The sequence below is a fragment of the Ostrinia nubilalis genome, chromosome 23 (assembly GCF_963855985.1).
Source record: "Ostrinia nubilalis chromosome 23, ilOstNubi1.1, whole genome shotgun sequence".
In the NCBI taxonomy this organism is placed as follows: Eukaryota; Metazoa; Arthropoda; class Insecta; order Lepidoptera; family Crambidae; genus Ostrinia; species Ostrinia nubilalis.
In genome coordinates, this window is record NC_087110.1 from 1,011,787 (window position 1) to 1,031,610 (window position 19,824).

The following is a 19,824-nucleotide window of genomic DNA, read 5'->3' on the forward strand; positions in this document are numbered from 1 at the left end:
AATGTTAAATACCAGCCCATATTACATGGCCATCAAGTTATTTAATAAACTACCACAAGAAATAAAAAATGAAGAAAAGTACACAACATTCAATAAAAAGTTGAAACAATACTTAATAAATAAATGTTACTATAAATTAGATGAATATTTAAATAATAAATAAAATAATAATACAGGACTAATTTTGTGATACAACTAATACACTAACGTAAACTGAATAACTTTTAATGGCGCTCTGGACTGTAAATAAATACTTAGAATATAATATTATACTTACCTATAAAATAAATAATTATATAGCATGCATGCAGCCCTCAAAAAAATTTGCAATACCTAAACTAGGTTACTAAGTTTTAAGCACTGTATTTAGTTATAAGACCTTATGTACCTACACTTAGTGAGCAAATAAATGAATATGAATATGAATATGAATCTCACTTTGCTAAATGATGATTTAGCACCAAAGTACTCGGAAAGTCGAATCTAACGAACCCAAACTCGATAAGTTTCATTTAGGAGTTCCTATTACCACCTCCTGACTCCGCGGCGGAGCGCGGCGCAGTGTGATAACCGCCTAACATTGCATTGTCATCGTACTTACGTATACCAAATTTCAGCTCAATTGGTTGAGGAGAAGTGGTCTTAAATTCAGTTGCAAGATTTGTCCCACACATACTAAAACAAGTGAAGTCAATATAAAGCTTGTAAAAAACCTGCGACCGCTGAGGCGCTGAAAGAATGCATTCCAGACTGCTTGATACGACTATTGGTCTAATAATCTGGATTGGAGGAGAATGGGGGCGCGGAATTTTTGTATGGTCGAAAGGGGGCGCACGTGTCTCATATAAATTTGGGAACCAATGCACTACAACATAGAGTTATTAACCAATCCACTACAACCAAACGGCCGACACACTTGCAAGTTTTGTACCTATGGATTTAGAAGATTTTGTAAATTAACGTTGTTAACACCGGGTACCATAGACATTATCCAACAGCCAATCGATATTTGTCTTTCTTTCTAGCACCAGCGTTGTGATTGGTTGTTAGAGACGTCAAATTTTTGACATTGCTTTAGCCTCTGTCAGGCCATAGACACAAGGTTTCTTTTCGTTGTCAAGCAAAATGGCGGATCAGGTACGTGCGGGATTTATTGGCAAAATTATTTAATTTTCGGTATTTTTCACCAAAAATGTGCGTTTAAAATGTTGAAGTGCAGTGTTAAATTAATATCCTACAGTTGTTTCATGTTTATTTAGTGATTTTACTCGAAAAATGTCCACACTTCAATCTCACACGTGGGGTTTAGTTTCATTGATTGTTCTCAAAAAATCGAAGTTCAAGTGTATTTATATCAAAAAGTATTTATCTTCTGCTTATATTTTACTATCAGAACTATTTATTTAGTGTAATTTGAATTGCCATTAGAATTTCTAGCCAATTTGGGCAAGTTGTATAGGTTACCTTTTTACGTGATGTTTTACGAAAATACCACTTACTTCTTGATCTTCACTATCTCCTCTGTCTTTCTAAATAATTACTTCACAAATCACACATTACAAGTTCATCAAAATGTCTGAATTACCCATAATATTAAAATTTCTAGGTTATGTTTACATGTCCCCAACTTTGAAATTCTTCACTCAACTTGTTACTAATGCCTTGAAACATTGCAGACGGAACGTTCATTCCAAAAGCAACCGACGGTGTTCTTGAACCGTAAAAAGGGGATCGGTTTGAAGCGCAGCCGTAAGCCTTTGAGGTATCACAAAGATGTGGGCCTCGGTTTTAAGACACCTCGCGAGGTAAATGGCATGGTGTGAATTAACGTTTGTATTTTTTCTGTAGACAGAGAAAGCGTTTCAGAAACAAGCGACGGTGTTCCTTAACCGCAAGGGCGGTCTCAAGAAGAAGGACCAGAGGCACCATAAAAATGTCGGTCTAGGCTTCAAGACGCCGCGTGAGGTCTGTTTGTTCACAGTCTATTCGGTGGCGGACGCTGGGACGATGGTGGCTGGCGATGTTAACTGGAAGGCTTGGGGGACCAACTTCTGTTTTATTATCAAACAAATTGTACACAAACTTAACACTTATTTTAGAAATTCATTACTAGCTCGGTAAAGACTCAACTATTTGAACCAAATTATTCTAAAGCAGAAGTTGGTCTATGCTCTCATCCGCTCATTTCGTCAGTGCTGCAGCAATTTCATACATATCATTATGATAGGGTTCTCAAATGAAGGAATAGGTATAATGGTTGCATGCTATTTTAATCTATTTCCAGTAAGGTGTGGTTTTGAGATTCTCACATTAATTTATAGTTTAACAGTTTGTTCTTTGCCCATAAACAACTTTTTAATTTTAAAGATCCAAGTTTCAATCTTATTTATTTTTATTTTATTTTAATTAATCACTCATCAAGCTAAACAAGTGTGCTTAAAGGGACGAATGATTGTTGCATGTCTTTGTTTGCAATTTGCATGATAATAAAAAACAATAACCTGATAACTGCTTTTTCTCAACCTATAATATTTTGTTTGCCATAGATTCTTAGTTCAGAAACCTATGCTGAAAACTGTATAGGATTTGAACACTAAAAATCTGGAAGCATACTTGTTGTAGCCACTGTTAATAATTTTATGTTCATTGCTAGGATCATCATTTAGCAATTAACATGAGATTATTAATTGGAGGTTTCGTTCTATTAATATCAATCAATGTTCAGATGCAAAAGCTGACAAATATGTATAATGCCTGCTTGCATGCCTGTGTGAAAAACTTATAAAAATGGTGAAGGAAAAATGAATGTAACACATTACGTTTTTATAAAACTTTTGACTGTAAAATGATGAAATCCACACGACGGTCTTCTGATTTACCATCTGATGAAGATCGTGTTCTAACCCAAACTCTGATTACAGTCAAACTTGAAGATATTTGATTGGCTAAGGTTCTAGGAATTATTAAATTCCCTAAAAGTAGACCACAACATCTTCTGATTCTGATAAGCACTGTCTTTTCAGTTCTTATCACATAATTCATTGCAAGATTAATTTATTGAGTTGTAAAACTCAAGAAAACGTAGCAAGCAGCATTATTCTTCTGCTAAACTTGCCATCACCTACCTAAGTAGCGAGTGGGTATTCAGCAAATCTTTACTAAAATTTAAAAACTACAAACCAAAGCCAATTAAAGTATCTCCAAAACCCAAACCGTCATTCCACCAACTAACCCTTCCCACCCCGCAGGCGATCGAAGGCACCTACATCGACAAGAAGTGCCCGTTCACTGGCAATGTGTCGATCAGGGGCCGGATCCTCACCGGAGTGGTGCAGAAGATGAAGATGCAACGCACCATCGTAATCCGCCGCGATTACCTGCACTACCTGCCCAAATACAACCGTTTTGAGAAGCGTCACAGGAACATGTCTGTGCATTTGTCACCCTGCTTCAGGTACGTAACACTTATTTATATTATTCTAATTATTTATTAGTATGTAGGCCCTTTTCAGTACATTGTCCCAAATATAGCTAGCCCTATCATCAATTTGGGACAATAATACGTAGTTAAATGTCTCAGCAAGAGCAGTGTTTCTAACATCCTAGAAACAGATTCCCAGGTGAAGGCAATGGAGTGGCAAACTATTTTAGTACTCCCTTAGCCCATGGTCAGACAACGATAATCGCGCGGTTGCTGGTTCGCAGTTCTCGTACACTGGCATCAAACCGTAACTGCGCGGTTACTGCCTCATTACCTTACCAATGAGAACCATCTAGAAATGGCACGTTTTGTCAATTTATTTATCTTGCTGCATAGCATTAAAATTAATGAGGAAGTTATTTTAAATGATGATACCCACACGACGGTCTTCCGACAACCAAGTGACGAAAGACGTGTTCTAACCCAAACACTGATCATTCCTCCCACATTTCATCACCATCATCATCACCGAACCGTTCTAATGAACTCCTCAATATTGCAGGGACGTGGAGCTCGGAGACATCGTGACCATCGGCGAGTGCAGGCCGCTCTCCAAGACAGTGCGATTCAACGTGCTGAAGGTGTCGAAGGGCAAAGGATCCAAAAAATCCTTCAAAAAGTTCTAAATAAAATTATTTTATAAGTATTGATTCGTTTTATTTCTGAGAATATTCTGTTTTACTTTACCCAGACTTCAGTATTCAGAGCCATTGAGATAAATAAATGCAAGAGTAAAAAATTTTGTTCTCGTTTTATGGTAAATATTTAAACAACAGCACGGTGGATCGAAATGGCATTAAAGTGGACATAGGGATTTTTTCCGGAAAATCGAATTTTAAAAATTGCCAATCGATAGTCCTTTGCTCACTCATCACGACATGTCATATCACATTTTTCTCTAAACCTGATACTTTAGCTTAAAAAAAATAATTTGTGTTTTTTTTGTATGAAACGAGACATAAAGTGCTAATTTTCTCCGAAGACCTGCTAGATCGTGACTTGAAACAACCTAGGTCGGTATAACTGCATTATTTATTAATATTCTAAGCTATTTCCAGCTGCTCCAAACCGCAACTTAGCCTGTTAAACGATTCCGAAAAAAATTAAAATTGGCTCTTCTTGTAATTGTATTTTAGTTCTTTTTTTTAGAAAAAGCTTCGATTACGGTACTGGAAAGTGATTTTATCGTTAGGTAACATTGTTATCTATTCTCAGAATCTGTTAAACCCTTTCTTTCCTATCAGCACATGACTTTAAAACAACAATGAAGTTACTCATACCTCGTAAATAACGTGTTTTACGAATAAGCAGATAATGGTCAGGGGTGGGGGTAAAAAGCAGATAAGGATTGTTTGTTTGTTTTAAATTTAGTTTGGGCTGTGTAACGTCACCAATAACATTCAACTTTAAATGCGGTTTTTAACATGTAATTACAATGGAAGCTATTGTGAATAATATAGATTTGTTCGTAGTCTTAAGAAATACCTTAAAACCTTTGATGGACAGTGAGGAACTTTATAATCACCTTTAGCAGAAAATGGTACATTTGTCAGAAGAAAACAGTGTTAAGAGCGTTTACGCCGTTTGGCGCAAAAACAGTACTTTTTCAACCCGTTACAATCATTAACCAGTTACATTACAAATATGTTATAGGCATAAATAATTAGGCAATTTCGTCGTCTAAATAGTTAGTTGAGATAATATTTCGATTAGTATAGTATTTAAGAATTCTATCAAGATAAGTCCTCACAGGTTTTCAAATTTCCACTTTAGCGTCAGTTTACAAGCTGATTTTTTAATAAAAATACTGTGAAAACGATATAACAAACATTTATATCCTATAGCATAGGTCCTTAGGCAAATAGTTAGTTGAGAAAATTCTTAGATTTAAGCATTATACAATAAGAAATCACATATTCAAAGAACGTGAAATACCCAAAAATCAAAGTGATTTTTACACCATTATTCTTCTTGATGATGGACAAACTGTCATCTATCTCTTCCCCAATTTTTAAGAAGAAACAGTGATTGGCTTGAATCTCCAATTAACTGGGTCTGGCAACTAGTTTTTGATGAAGACAAAATTGAGGAAAATGTTCTGTTTCTGAGTTAATTTATGTAACGTGTAATTCATCTTTTTTTCTGTTTCTGAGTTAATTTATGTAACGGTTTCCTCGGGATAAAGGAAGTAGTCGAAGCATGTAGTGTAGAAGTTGGCATGTTTTCTGTAATAGCATCTATATTTGACGTTGTTTTTTCACTAGGTTCAGTAATTGAACCAACATTTTCCTCAATTTTGTCTTCATCAAAAACTAGTTGCCAGACCCAGTTAATTGGAGATTCAAGGCAATCACTGTTTCTTCTTAAAAATTGGGGAAGAGATAGATGACAGTTTGTCCATCGTCCATTAAGATTAGTACAAAAATTCCGGCAAACTTTTTTTAACTTAACACTGTTTTCTTCTGACAAATGTACCTACCATTTTCTGCTAAAGGTGATTATAATGTTCCTCACTATCCATGAAAGGTTTTAAGGTATTTCTTAAGACTACGAACAAATCTATATTATTCACAATAGCTTCCATTGTAATTACATGCTAAAAACAGCATTTCAAGTTGAATGTTATTGGTGACGTTACACAGCCCAAACTAAATTTAAAACAAATAAACAATCCTTATCTGTTTTTTACCCCCACCCCTGACCATTATCTGCTTATTCGCAAAATACGTTATTTACGAGGTATGAGTAACTTCATTGTTGTTTTAAAGTCATGTGCTGATAGGAAAGAAAGGGTTTAACAGATTCTGACAATAGATAACAATGTCACCTAACGATAAAATCACTTTCTAGTACCGTAATCGAAGCTTTTTCTAAAAAAAAGAACTAAAATACAATTACAAGAAGAGCCAATTTTATTTTTTTTCGGAATCGTTTAACAGGCTAAGTTGCGGTTTGGAGCAGCTGGAAATAGCTTAGAATATTAATAAATAATGCAGTTATACCGACCTAGGTTGTTTCAAGTCACGATCTAGCAGGTCTTCGGAGAAAATTAGCACTTTATGTCTCGTTTCATACAAAAAAAACACAAATTATTTTTTTTAAGCTAAAGTATCAGGTTTAGAGAAAAATGTGATATGACATGTCGTGATGAGTGAGCAAAGGACTATCGATTGGCAATTTTTAAAATTCGATTTTCCGGAAAAAATCCCTATGTCCACTTTAATGCCATTTCGATCCACCGTGAACAGGTGCGATTACGATTCAAGTTTTTCGTGCTCAGGGTACTGACTGATAACAGCAATTTTATCCTTACTCTAGTTACAAAAGGCGAACTTATCCTATAATTAGGCATTCTCTCCCACTCGCCTTTAGGACCAACAAAGTAATTTGAGAGAGTGTAGGCCTGTGCAACCTGATTTGAACAAATACCTATACGCAATGCATTTATATGTAAACTAGCAGCTAGTAACATACGAGAAAAAGAGTCCTAAAATATTTTCTTTCGTTCTTTTCTATGGCTCTTGTTTCCATCACGTTTGCCATAATCGTAGGTGGTAGGTATGAGGTTTCTTTCAAACGGGTTTGCTAGGCTCTCCTGCAGCACCTTTATGTGAGGGAACACCATCGAGTCGTTAATTCCTCTATGGGGAACACGGACTGTTGAACTTCTTCTGTATTGATAGGTACTTTAGAAGTATCATTGAATTGAAAAGCTACTTACTTCTAGCTTTGGCCTCTGTGAAATAAATTAATATGCTAGGCATGGGTTCATCTTCTTGATCTTGAATAACTCTATGCATCAACACAACAGGCAGAGGAAAATAATTTTAACGTTAAATAACGATTAACGTTAGCGCATAACCAACCATACGTATCGTTATTCGTTCATGTGACAGATTGAAGGTGACATGACAAGAGAGAAAAACAACAAACATGGCCGCCAATTAATTGGTTCTGGAATCCGCTATTTTTGTGGTCAAAGTTTAATCAGAACGCTATGATATCTTTTTTCTCTAAACTCTCGTTAAATAATACTTCTGCGCCTCCGGTGGAACTTGCTAAACCTGCTTATATGGACAAAAGTGCGACCTTACAAGAGCTGGGCTACAGAGATGAGAACGACTTGAGAGAGACGATCTACGGTTTGTTTTGACTGGATTTTGTGTTGTTTTGGACGCTTTGGACTATTTTTCTGTGATTGTAACCGGTGTTGTGGTGTTTTAGACTTTTTGCGGACCATTCGGGACCCGGAAAAGCCGAGTACTCTCGAGGATCTAAAGGTCGTTTACGAGGACGGGATTTTTGTGAAAGAGCCGACGGCGGACAAAGTTCCCGTGGTGAGAGTGGAATATAATCCCACAGTACCCCATTGTTCGCTGGCGACGCTTATCGGGTTGTGCATAAGGATAAAAATACAACGTTCGCTGCACCATCCTGTCAAACTGGATATTTATATCAAGAAAGGAGCCCACACTACTGAGGATGAAAGTGAGTAATAATAGCATAATATTCGCGATATCAGATGCGGGCGATTTGATTAGCTCGCTTGTTGTGAAGTTATACACTGCATTCCATTGAATAGAATGTAATTGGTATTCATAATAAGTGTTTGTTTGGCACAGTTTAATAACACATGACAACAAAGAAGGTTTTTGTGGCTCATTGTTTTTGTTTAACTTCTGGTTGTATAATAAGTTGGCTGCAGGTAGAATGCCTTTTATTGAATGTTGTGAGTGCTTGTGTTGTTATGTAGTGTTTTATGAAGATGTAACAGTGCTAAAATGGGTATTTAAATATTTTAGTGTTTTAAAGGTTTTTTTATCATAAAATCTTATTTTCTTATGGAGTTCATTTCTTCTGGTAAGAATTAACATTAACTTAAAATAAACATGTAGGTTATCAATTTGTTAGGGTAACTAACTGCCATTATATCACATTGACGTACATTATTTACATAACAATAAATCTGATATGATATGACTTAGTTGTTTGAAAATAACACATTTTGCTATAAATCTAATTATAGTTTACTTATGTTCCTGATATTGCATATTTGATTAATTTAATAGTTATTTTCAATAAAAAAGCGTACATGGTATTTTTATGTATGTGTAGAATGAATATTTTACTGTCCTTCCTGTAAAAGCACTAGTTAGTTACTTTTGGTATATTATAATTCACAATTTATGATAAGTATCAAAATAATATCTCAAATTAAAATGCATTTGTGTGACCTCTACTAACTTGTTTATAATAAAAAGTTGATGCATCTGTTAAGGAAGGTAGCTTAAAGAAAAATATTAATGAATCAACATATTAATACTGATTCAAAAGCAGACATTTATTGTGTCGTTGAAGATGAAGATTAATTCTTCAGCTTGTCTGTGTGTAAGTCTTGTGGGAAAATACCACTGAATATCCTTATCCATAAATGTTCCTTACCTTATCTCCTTCATTATCATTATTAACCACGATTATCTTTTGTTTATTGTACATTTTTTATTAATCCACATTGGATGTTTGAATTTATGAATTACTGGATAACTAGTTTAAATGCGCTTCCGTCATAGATTTTTATGTCGTATTTTCACCTATTTGCTGTCTCCAGTCACTAAATCTATTTTAAAGCAACATTAAGTAGAAAAAAACTAATTGATGCTAATCATTAACTTAATTGATTTCTAATCACTACATTCTTCACACATCATTAAGCTTACAATATTTGTTTTGTAAGTTTCTTGCGAATATTTTAATGATTAGAAACCAGATAGGAATTAATTGGTTAATAATGATCAGTTGGCAGTAGCACAGAATAATAATAAGTACTACGTACAGAAGTTTTACTTCGCGAAGGTATTTAAAAAAATGTATGCTCAATGTCATTAACAATATGGTGTAATTTAGCCTGTCTCAAGAGTCAAGCACCATTTTGTTGACAAACGTCAGTGATCGGCACTGCGCCGAAGCTATAGGGCTGACTTCGATAAAATGATGTGACGTGAGGTGCCAAACTGCGGAAAATGGCGGAGGAAAAACATGATTTAGCATGAATTATCATGAATAATATTAACTACTTATTTACCTCTCAGTGTCTTGAGTAGGGTTGCCAGGCGTCCGGCTTTAGCCGGACATGTTTGGCTTTTTAGGGACTTGTCCGGCCAAATATTGCCTTGTCCGGCCTGTCCGGCTTTTGTTAGGCTTTTTATTTGGTTGTCGCGCCTGGTGAAAGTCGAGCCACAGAATCATATGAAGAAGCGCACGCATCAGGATGTTTGATAGCAACCGGTGATGATAGTACTCACTCATGAGCTGACACTAATTGCACCCTCGTCACATGTCCGGCTTTTAGGATAAAATGTCCGGCCAAATGAAGCACAAAGTCCGGCTTTTGTGATTTTGGACCTGGCAACCCTAGTCTTGAGGCAACTTAAAAAAGTACATTCTGTGTTTTTATTATTATTTAGGCAGTTAAATACTGCACAGTATTTAGTACACCATTTTCTTCCATCAAAACAAGAATACGCGTGCGTGAGTCAATGTTCGCTCGTATGTGAGGCCTTGTCGAATAGTATCCTGTAGGTGGGCCATCGTGCGTGTTTTGTTTTCGATGTAAACTCGCGGAGATGAACAGGCCTGGCAGTAGTGTCACAATATTGAATAGAAATAATAATAATGATGCCAAATTACTAGTCTATACTTCTATACTAATATTATAAGTGCGAAAGTAACTCTGTCTTGCTATCAACCACTGAATTGATTTTGATGTAATTTGGCACAGAGATAGTTTGAGTCCCGGGAAAGGACATAGGATAGTTTTTATCCCGGTTATGAAACAGGGACGCGCACCATAGTTTTTCTGTGACAGACAAAATTCCACGCGGGCGAAGCCGTGGGCGGTAAGCTAGTTACTTATAAAACAACACCACTACATATAGGTACCTAATGATTTGTCTGATACAAACTATTTATTGACCCATTACTTTACTGACCCAGTTTTTACTTTAGTTATTTCCAATGCACAGCAAAAATCAAGTGATAACGTAAAATATTTTGTACCCATAATTAATTACTAATCAATACTGTTACAATAAACATCTTATCAGCGTGGTAATTATAACAAATAAAAACCTTGTCTGGTGTGGTGACCGATATTACATGGCATTGGTGATGGGAGGTCAGCAAATAAGATAGTAGTGTATTTTTTCTGGAATAGCCAATATTATAATACCTACTTAATAAAGCGCAGTGTACGCTATTGATACGTGAGTTTCAAAGTGTTTTGTTTACAATGTGTTTCACCTGTTGGGCAAAGGTTTGTCCCATCTCCCAGATAGTTTATGGTCTCCAAAAATTTATCAAAGACCAACATTTAATTTTGGCACTACTTGTACTTGTCTAATGGTGTTTTCTTGGGGTGTCTACTGGGTGATGACTTGGATCTTGAATAATTTAGGTGTGTAGGGCCAAATAATGTGGCTGGCCTGTTCAGCTCTTCACAATTAGCACAGTTAAAACGTTTTGTTAAGTTATTTATTTGTAACGCTTCGGTGGACACTTCGTAACTTAACCATTTAAAAACTAGGTTAATAAGGTGACGTTTAGCTTACGCGCCATAGTTTCTCTGACGCAACTGATAATTACGCCAGTTTTGACTATTGCGGAGAATGTACTTAAAAGGTATTACTGCTGTTACTGTAGCTAAGAATTCAACGTTATTTCCGTTTTGTTACAGTTAACAAGCAGATCAACGACAAGGAGCGGATTGCGGCTGCAATGGAGAACCCCAATCTAAGCAACCTGGTCGAGAACTGCATAGCTGACGAGGAGTAAATCGTACATCAACACAAACTGTTTCTGTATATCTGTACATAGTTCTATAAAAATGGCGCCCGACGTGGCATTCTCAAATATAAGCGACAAAAACGAATTCACAAAGTTTACAAAGTTCCTAGCTTATAAAGGTGTGCAAGTGATAGTGGAGTCGCGCAAAGGTGTTAAGATTGAACCGAACTCTAAACCGACGACGCAGGATTCCGATTGGTTCAACCTCCAAATACCTGACTCTCCAGAAGTGAACCAAGCCACAAAGAATGCTCTGCCATCAGACAGAGTGCTGGAAACAATTCGGTCTCAGCTCCACGTCGAAATTTCAGTCCAAACCGAAGATGGCGACGAGATGGTACTTGAATTGTGGACTCTGGAACTGGACGAAACTCAATTCGACACCTCGTTGAAGGCTATGAACACCGTGTACTTCAGAATGGGCATTCTTTTGAAGTCTCTCATTACCACAACCAGAATTACACCCGCATATCATTTGTCCAGAAAACAAAGAACTGAATCATTCACTATTTTCTACAGAGTCTACAATGGAGAGCCTAAGACGAAGGCTCTGGGAGAACATGTGAAGAAGGTCCAAGCGGGATTGCTGAAGACGCCTTTAGGAGGGATTGGCTTCTCAGTCGTGTACCGCACAAATTTTTCCATATCACCAAACAAAAAAGAAAAGGACAAGACTTTGTTGCTGAAAAGTGACCATTTTGAGCTGAGCCCCAAGCACGTGATTTTCGAGTCCAAGAAGAAGAAAGAGGTGAAAGAGAAAGAGTTCAAGCCATTGAAGCCTGTGGATTTGAACAAACCGTTGCGTCTTGCTGCGTTCACAGATGAAGAGGTAGTCCGACGGGCTTTTGAAGATTTTCTTGAGAAGTTTCCCGTCCCTAAATTCAGGGTCCACGTCAAGCCAAAAAGTCCTGTTCAAGACATCCCAGTGGAGTCTAAAAGCACCCAGGAGTTGGACGTCACAATGTTATCCAAAAGTCCGACCTCTTTCGAGTCGCCTCCGAAAAAGTTTTCGGGTTTTCGGAACGAGCACGAACCTCCATTGAAGCTCCTTTGTTTTCCGTTCGCCGATAATCATCCTATAAGGGAGTTGGCGGAGTTTTACAAGGATTTCTTCAACGCTCCGCATCTGAAACTGACCGAGGATATAATCCCAAAGGCTAGGGATGACGACTCTTTGAAAGAAGAAGTCGAGATGCTGAGTGAGGATTTGTCTAAGGATCTGGAGCTGTACGAAAGTTCTGTCCTGGAATTTGACCAGCTGTTGGAGGATATGTGCAAGTCGGCAGAATGGGGCGGCAATTAGGGATCAATGGGCGGTGGACATTTTCAATATGACGTTTATTGTACTATAGATTTGTATTTCCATATTCTGTGACTGTGTTTTCTATACAAAATTTTAAGTTAATTTTGAAGGTAGTAAAATTTGTTTTAGATACTTAAAACCAGTTTTTCTTGATAGGGATGTAGACACCACTCATAATTAATTCCAAGTATCATTAGAAAATGTTGTAAAAAGTTGGTTTTCTAAATGACTTTATAGGAAATCATTAATGGTTCGTTATTTCCAATGAAAGTGACGTCATAAACCTGTATATTTATATTAATTCTGTGAAAAACAATAGAGAAATGAAGTTTCGACAAATCATAAAAAGTATATCAACTGCTTGGTGGTGTCCACATTCAAAGTACACTTGTTTATGCCAAACGAAGTTATTTTCTTATAAAAATTTAATTATTTCTACATTTTCCTTGTTTCTGAATGACTAGACGTTTGTCTGATGATATTTAATATGAGTTTTTTTGGTATACATTTTTTGCAATGAAAATCATATTGAAGAAAAGGTTTGAGATGCCTGCGAAACGGTTTAAGACTGAATTGTTATGGATATAATGGAATGACTGTCTTAGATTACCACTCGAATTTGAAATGGATTGTATTAGCACTGTTTTGTTCACTTAACAATTTACCACCCTGGATGCATTATAAGGTCGGGTCAAAATGAACGCAGCCCGCAACATGTATGAATGTATGAACAACATCGTCAATCTGTATGCGTTTTGTATTGACACTGAGGATAAATGGGAAAAATAATCCTGATTGTCACTAGTGGCGACGTATAACACATACTTTCTCAGTTGTAGCTACAGGCTTTCTCACCACTGGTGACAAATGAGAAAAGGCTAAGAAAACTACATACCAATTTATCGCCAGTGGGGGCGTACGACACAAATATTGTCGCAAATGTCCATGCAAGACTCGACCGCAGGCCGCATCCAGTGTGAAAAATGCTTTATTTCTACTTTTACTTACACTATGCAGTTGTACTGAATATTTTATATTTCTTTTATTGTGATTGTACAAGATGGCGATCCATTTGGTATAAGCTGAGGAACTCTGTGGCTGGTTGGAATGTGTTTTTCCCAACTATCCCAACTATAATATTATAAATGCGAAAGTAACTCTGTCTGTCTGTCTGTCTGTTACGCTTTCCCGCTTAAACCTCGCAACCGATTTTGATGAAATTTGGCATAGAGATAGTTTGAGTCCCGGGAAAGAACATAGGATAGTTTTTATCCCGGTTTTTGAAACAGGGACGCGCGCGATAAAGTTTTTCTGTGACAGACAAAATTCCACGCGGGCGAAGCCGCGGGCGGAAAGCTAGTATGTAATATTATCATTGGGTCCATTTATAAATTATGCAGGTTAGATAGTTTTGGTGAGAATAATATTAGTACCGGTTTGGTGTCGCTCCTTCTAACTAAAGTATATGTATGTACTACGTATTTGTCTCACAAAATTGTCAAAGAAACTGGTAACTGAGGATGGTACAGTCAGCGTCAAATAGTTGACCCAAAGCAGCCAAAAAGTTCGCAACACGTCTTTGTTACATTGGAATAAAACTCATTGCAAATAGGCTTTTAAAAAGCACTTTTACACGTCCCAATATTAACCCTACCACTACTTCGGGACAATAAATGGGCCAGTGCTGAGAAGAAGCAGCGCAAGAAACTCAGTCACTATTGTCAGCCTCCTTTTCAAGGGTTTACATAATAATAAGGTTGTTTTGTCCACCTTTTTGGTCATTTTGGGGTGTCAGGACCTTGATGCTGACTGAATACCAATTTAGAAGGAATAATAAGGGAGAAGAGCGATTGAAGAATCGGTATAGCCTGACCAGGAACATAAAAACCCTGGCATAGAGGCGCGTCAATTGCATTTGATAGTGCAACACTGAGTACAGTCGTACCTGTGTTAAATTAATAGGCTAACTTTATGTATCAGGATTCTGGATTACGGGCTAATTTGATATTTTCATAAATTTACGAAAAAATATTATTATAGGTAACCTGGTTTAAATAAATTAAATGAAACCATCAATCGAGTTAGTAGGATTTATTTTATTATTCGTCAATAATCAAATTCAGAACTTGAATATTCAACTGCAATGTCTGCTCATGAACGCTTCAAACTCGGTACTTCTTTCCCAATTCCATAAAATTCAACACTTAGAAAGTGACAAAAAACTTTAAAATAGGTAGTTGAAACAAACCACAGCTAATTTTCATAGTGGACTGTACTATACGATAAACATGTCAGTCAATTTGACAACCTTTGTCGGAAACATTATTCAATGAAAATATTGTCCGAACCCTTAGTATTTCTCTTCGACAAATACTTTAACACATTGTGAACCACTTTTCTTTCACGACTATAAAAATATTTTAGCAATTTAATTCACAAAATCAATTGCGCACATTTAAAATAAAGTTTGTTTACACTTTGACAGCAATAGACTGACATGCAAGGTGACATGTCAATGAAGTTTTCAGTTACTGTTGCCATTAAAAGAAATTAGTACCATTAGTTTTCCGCAACATGGCGAGGGTTTTTATGTTCCTGGTCAGGCTATATATATTGTTTTAGGCTAATAGCACACAGCCGGTGACCAGCCGTATATCAGACTTCGTCTGATAAAATAGGAAAATTTACAAATGTTTATTTAATGGTGTAGCACAATTTCTAAATGGTCCCCTGTATAAAATAAATATCAAAGTTACAGAGTAAGTGGCAAACACGTAACTACGTAGTTTTATAATGTGTAACGGCCTATACTATCTATTCGAAGTGTAGATATTGCAAAATTTTACTAATGTTACTCCGATGATAATGTTATACAATATTTGTATGGATGCATTCACTTGCTATTTAATTGTATCTTTTTATTCCTATTCGATGTACAAAACAGTAAGTTCTACGAGGTTTTATATTTCTATTTTCTATAGCATAGATGGGGGAAATTAAAAATATTATGTCGTTACTTTTAAGCTCTCTTTAGTCTTTAGTATGTGTACTGTCTAAAATTACATGAATAATAATAATAAATTAGATTTTATACGATCAAAACCCGTAATTACCATAGATTTCTTATGGCAATACAAAGATAGACGTCACTATAAATGGACTTATAATCCAATGCAATGTTTACAAAATATACCCGTTCCCCTAGTTTATGTTATAGAAACTTAAAATAACATATAATAATCAGAATCACGAAAATAACGTTTGAAATATTCATTCCTTAAAACGTAGAACTTTAGTTGTTACCAGAAATTAAATTTGAACGATGTAATAATCTTTGAATTTGATTTCTGGTAACGTTTAAATGTGATTTATCTATTTAATTGTTTGGATTTAGTTTTTAGATGTGTAAAATATTTTGCTCATGTTTTGTAGATGATCCAAATAAATATCTTGGTTTAATTGATTTTTTTTCATTATGAGAATCGTACCATGAATTCTTTCTTAAGAAATTATGAAAAAACTGAACTTTTAAGACTTGGACATTTCGCAACTTGGACGTTTTGCGACTTAGACATTTTGAGACTGACATTTTGCAACCACTTGATATTTTGCTAATTGGAAATTCTGAGACTAAACCGAATGGACTGGTACAGTCCATTAGTTCGAGACACCCAAAGCGGTCAAAAAGTTGACAAACACAATATTACTCCAAATGTAATAAAGACTTACGAACTTTTTGGCTACTTTGGGTGTCACGAACTTATTTGATGCTGTGTGTACAACTAACTCGCCAATTATTTTTGGCAGTAGGCTAATAGGTTCTTTCCTCAGATCATAGAAGGGAATAGATGTGAAACGGGGGCGTGGCGCGTGTCTCCGCGATATGCCCAGAAACGAACATCGGCCGCGTAGCTAGGTTAGTCGCGATTCAGTCGTACTAAGGAAATGTTCTCCGATATTTTGGATAATGCGTCGTTACGTGCAATAAAACAAGTGAAACGAAGAACTACAGGAACAATGGAGTCATTTACTACATGTAAGTATTGCAAATCCATTGGTATTTTGCTTATAAATAAAAAAAACTAAACATTTTTACGAACGAATTCAGTGCCGTAACAGTTACTGCGATATCGAAATCAATGGTGATAAAAATTCTAACACGCTTGTACATTGACGATTTAGTTAGCAACCACTTTATGTCATGCTCAACTACTGCGCAATGTATTTAATTTCTTCCGATATCCACTGTCGTGGGAAAATACACAGTACGGCCGCATGTGCCGGTCGTAACATAGTGCCGTGCTCGTGTTCTAATGCGGTTTCCTATTATCGATAAATAGAAGTAAATTATAATTTTCTATTTTGTAATTTTAAAATAAAAAATGATGTGTTACTTGAGATTATAAGATTTTACAAAAAAAAAAAAAATAACAGTTGAAGTAATTAGTAACGGTCAACTATGTAATTACTATAAGAGCTAGTTGAAAGCCTAATATAGGCATTATTTTTGATAAACATACGCGGTACGCAGATCGCCATAATTAAAAAATAAATGCGTGATAGTAGTTAATAATAACGTATAATAATAAAAAGGTTTTCATACATAAGCATTTTGTGAAACCAGTTTCGAGCCTTGCCCCTAGCGATTTAAAGTATCGATATATTGTCGACTCCATTTTATCTTTGTTCTCTCACTAGCGTTTTCTAAGTGTGCGTCACGTCACGCGGCCATTGATTGGCCATAAGGCACGCCTTCTGGCCAATCACAGCACTTTTAAGCCGGTTGCACATGTTGTCGTGGACTCTCAGTCGCTTTGTTTTAACACGGTTGAATGTGTGTGTGGGAGCTGTGGTGGGGGAAATGTGGGGACACTGGTTCTCGTTGTAGTTACGCGCGACTTCATATCTATTCTCTTTCTATGATCTGAGGTTCTTTCATTTCGAGGTAGGCAGTAGGTAGATACTGTAAGACACTTTAGGTAATGTGAATTTTCTTGTTGATATCTTTACTATACTTACGAGCAAAAGTATGGAATCACCACCTTGTGTTTTGGTCCGAGCAATATTAAGAACTGAATGACTATGTATGTATCTGTGGTATCAATTTAAAGTTTATAATATTACCTTTAAAATGGTACCATTTTTATTTGTCTTCTATTAGTCATTTAGCTTTTGTGAGCGCTCGAAATAAATGGGGTGATTCCATATTTTTGCTCGCGAGTGTAGTTAATTTTCTTTTCTGTAGCTTTGGATTTAGTCTGGCTGGGCTACCAAATAAATAAATAAAGGTGGAAAGATCAATTATTTTAAGACAATAATCTATTGAGACAAATAATAATAAATTGTACCTCATGCCCACGGCATTAGGACGTTACTTGCTTGACGAAAAGTTAGTTTTCTGTTTCACAAAAAGAGTTTTGAAAAAAGTGCATTTTCATGGCTGAAATAAAACAACGTTCAGTTTCATAATCTTAGAATTTAACTTAAAATACATTTAATTAATATGTACAAATTAATATTACTTTAGAAGTGCGCTGTCAGTCGGTCTATTTCGTAGAGATCAGCCGCTATCTCCTCTACTTTTGTACCTATTTTCTTTGCAATCTGTAATAAAAGAAAACATCTTTAGATATTTCTATATTAAGTGCCACTATTACAGTGCGGAGGGAATTGATCTTGGAACTCGGAAGAGTAAGTTCAAAGAGTAAGTTCAAAAATGTTAGACTGATCATACGAGTAAGTAGTTGAGATGGAAATGATTGAAGTAAAAAGGGGCTGATGAAAATTATGGTCTCGATAGAATAGTGTTGCCGAATAATCGATTTTTCGATAGGACTTTCGATTAAATAGATGTCTCAAAAATTGTTGAAGTAATCAGTACGATTGTATTTTCAACCACAACGGTTGACGAGAAGCTCTAACTCTCTTCACTTGATTGAAAGTGATGATTATTACAAGCTTTTATTCCATTGCAGTGTGTGTAAATATGTTTGTTTAGGTCAAATATTGCAATTAAGGGTGGATTCGACCAAAAAAGAGTAAATATTAATATCAGAATAAATTGTCACTTATTCGACATTTTGACATATTTGCCATACTGAAATTGTCAATGTGCCAGTTATACCATAGAATAATAATAAGTACTTCGTACAGAAGTTTTACATCGCGAAGGTATTTAAAAAAATGTATGCTCAATGTCATTAACAATATGGTGTAATTAAGCTTGTCTCAAGTGTCAAGCACCATTAAATTTTGTTGACAAACGTCAGTGATCGGTATTTCGCCGAAGCTATAGGGCTGACTTCGGTAAAATGATGTGTGACGTGAGGTGCCAAACTGCAGAAAATGGCGGAGGAAATACATTATGATTAAGCATGAATTATCATGAATAATATTAACCACTTATTTACCTCTCAGTGTCTACAGGCTGTGTTTTTATTATTATTTAGGCAGTTAAATATTGCACAGTGTTTAGTACACCATTTTTTTTTTCATCATACATAGAATACGCGTGCGTGAGTCAATACTCGCTCGTGTGTGAGGCCTTGTCGAATAGTAATCTTGTAGGGTGCCATAGTGCTTGTTTTATTTTTGATGTAAACTCGCGGAGATGAACAGGCCTGGTTATACCAGAAGTTATTCTCGGATAAAAGTTTGGTCGAATCGGGCCTTAATCGGTTATTTTTTACCAATCAAATAATAAATCGATATAGGATTTATTGTTTTTGATTTAATTATTATCGATTATGCGTCAACACTACGTCTCGATTCTCCCAGTACAGAACAGATCAGAAGTACTCACGTCGTGTTGCTCAGCGATGGGCATGATCGGGAATAGCGCCACGAGTTCTCCATCCAGTACACCGCGCGCCACGCCGCCGCCTTGCTTGCGCGCCGATTTGTATGTGCTAAGAGACAGACAGATTATTATTTATTTTGGCATGGAAAGTAATAGTGCATTGTGTGAGAATAGTAGATGAAACAGTCTGGAGCAGATCAGCAGGATTTGTGAAGGTAACTACACTCAACATCAAATAAACCGCACCTTCCGCGACGCGAACTTTAAAGATTTTCTTCTGACACAATCATGGTGCCCCAACAATATTGGTGTTATTTGAAAGCCCAATAAATATCCTTAAATCAAATCAAATCAAATCAAAATCAAATCAAAAACATTTATTTCTTAGAAAGTGGTAAC

The 19,824-nt window shown here is 36.1% G+C and overlaps 4 protein-coding genes across 5 annotated transcripts in view; 3 read left to right on the plus strand and 1 right to left on the minus strand.

Moving 5' to 3' along the window:
• The first annotated feature begins 1,026 nt into the window (after window positions 1-1,026).
• On the plus strand, window positions 1,027-4,127 carry LOC135083461 (small ribosomal subunit protein uS17). Of its 2 annotated transcripts, none has more exons than XM_063978201.1 (4): window positions 1,027-1,137; window positions 1,849-1,965; window positions 3,249-3,454; window positions 3,984-4,127. In XM_063978201.1, exons 1-4 carry the CDS (start codon window positions 1,126-1,128, stop codon window positions 4,105-4,107), a joined length of 459 nt encoding a protein of 152 aa, XP_063834271.1. In that variant the 5' UTR covers window positions 1,027-1,125; the 3' UTR covers window positions 4,108-4,127. The 2 variants fall into 2 exon arrangements, with proteins under 2 accessions (XP_063834271.1, XP_063834270.1); XM_063978200.1 differs by lacking the exon at window positions 1,849-1,965 and adding an exon at window positions 1,677-1,805 and having other exon boundaries at window positions 1,030-1,137.
• Window positions 4,128-7,553: 3,426 nt separating this feature from the next.
• Window positions 7,554-11,311, plus strand: LOC135083187 (MIP18 family protein galla-1). Its single transcript, XM_063977922.1, has 3 exons — window positions 7,554-7,623; window positions 7,706-7,969; window positions 11,214-11,311. Exons 1-3 carry the CDS (start codon window positions 7,554-7,556, stop codon window positions 11,309-11,311), a joined length of 432 nt encoding a protein of 143 aa, XP_063833992.1.
• LOC135083326 (autophagy-related protein 13 homolog) lies at window positions 8,032-16,085 on the plus strand. Its single transcript, XM_063978061.1, has 2 exons — window positions 8,032-8,341; window positions 11,214-16,085. The coding sequence occupies exon 2, from the start codon at window positions 11,364-11,366 to the stop codon at window positions 12,624-12,626; it is 1,263 nt and encodes a 420-aa protein (XP_063834131.1). The 5' UTR covers window positions 8,032-8,341; window positions 11,214-11,363; the 3' UTR covers window positions 12,627-16,085.
• A 1,997-nt stretch (window positions 16,086-18,082) lies between these two features.
• Window positions 18,083-19,824, minus strand: part of LOC135083188 (cleavage and polyadenylation specificity factor subunit 1) — a 42,047-nt gene continuing 40,305 nt past the window's right edge. Inside the window, exons 30-31 of the mRNA XM_063977924.1 lie at window positions 19,429-19,534; window positions 18,083-18,230 (exon numbers count right to left, since the gene is read on the minus strand). Coding sequence (XP_063833994.1) covers window positions 18,150-18,230; window positions 19,429-19,534 — 187 coding nt within the window. The 3' untranslated portion in view covers window positions 18,083-18,149. The remainder of the gene's footprint in view (window positions 18,231-19,428; window positions 19,535-19,824) is intronic.

Bases quoted from the DNA above. Each gene is read 5' to 3' on its own strand.
- LOC135083461 (XM_063978200.1), top strand. The intron at 1,806-3,248 runs GTAAATGGCATG...CCCACCCCGCAG, and splicing joins GTTTTAAGACACCTCGCGAG to GCGATCGAAGGCACCTACAT. The intron at 3,455-3,983 runs GTACGTAACACT...TCAATATTGCAG, and splicing joins CATTTGTCACCCTGCTTCAG to GGACGTGGAGCTCGGAGACA.
- LOC135083326 (XM_063978061.1), top strand. From the start codon at position 11,364: ATGGCGCCCGACGTGGCATTCTCAAATATAAGCGACAAAAACGAATTC.
- LOC135083187 (XM_063977922.1), top strand. From the start codon at position 7,554: ATGGACAAAAGTGCGACCTTACAAGAGCTGGGCTACAGAGATGAGAAC. The intron at 7,624-7,705 runs GTTTGTTTTGAC...GTGGTGTTTTAG, and splicing joins CTTGAGAGAGACGATCTACG to ACTTTTTGCGGACCATTCGG. The intron at 7,970-11,213 runs GTGAGTAATAAT...GTTTTGTTACAG, and splicing joins CCACACTACTGAGGATGAAA to TTAACAAGCAGATCAACGAC.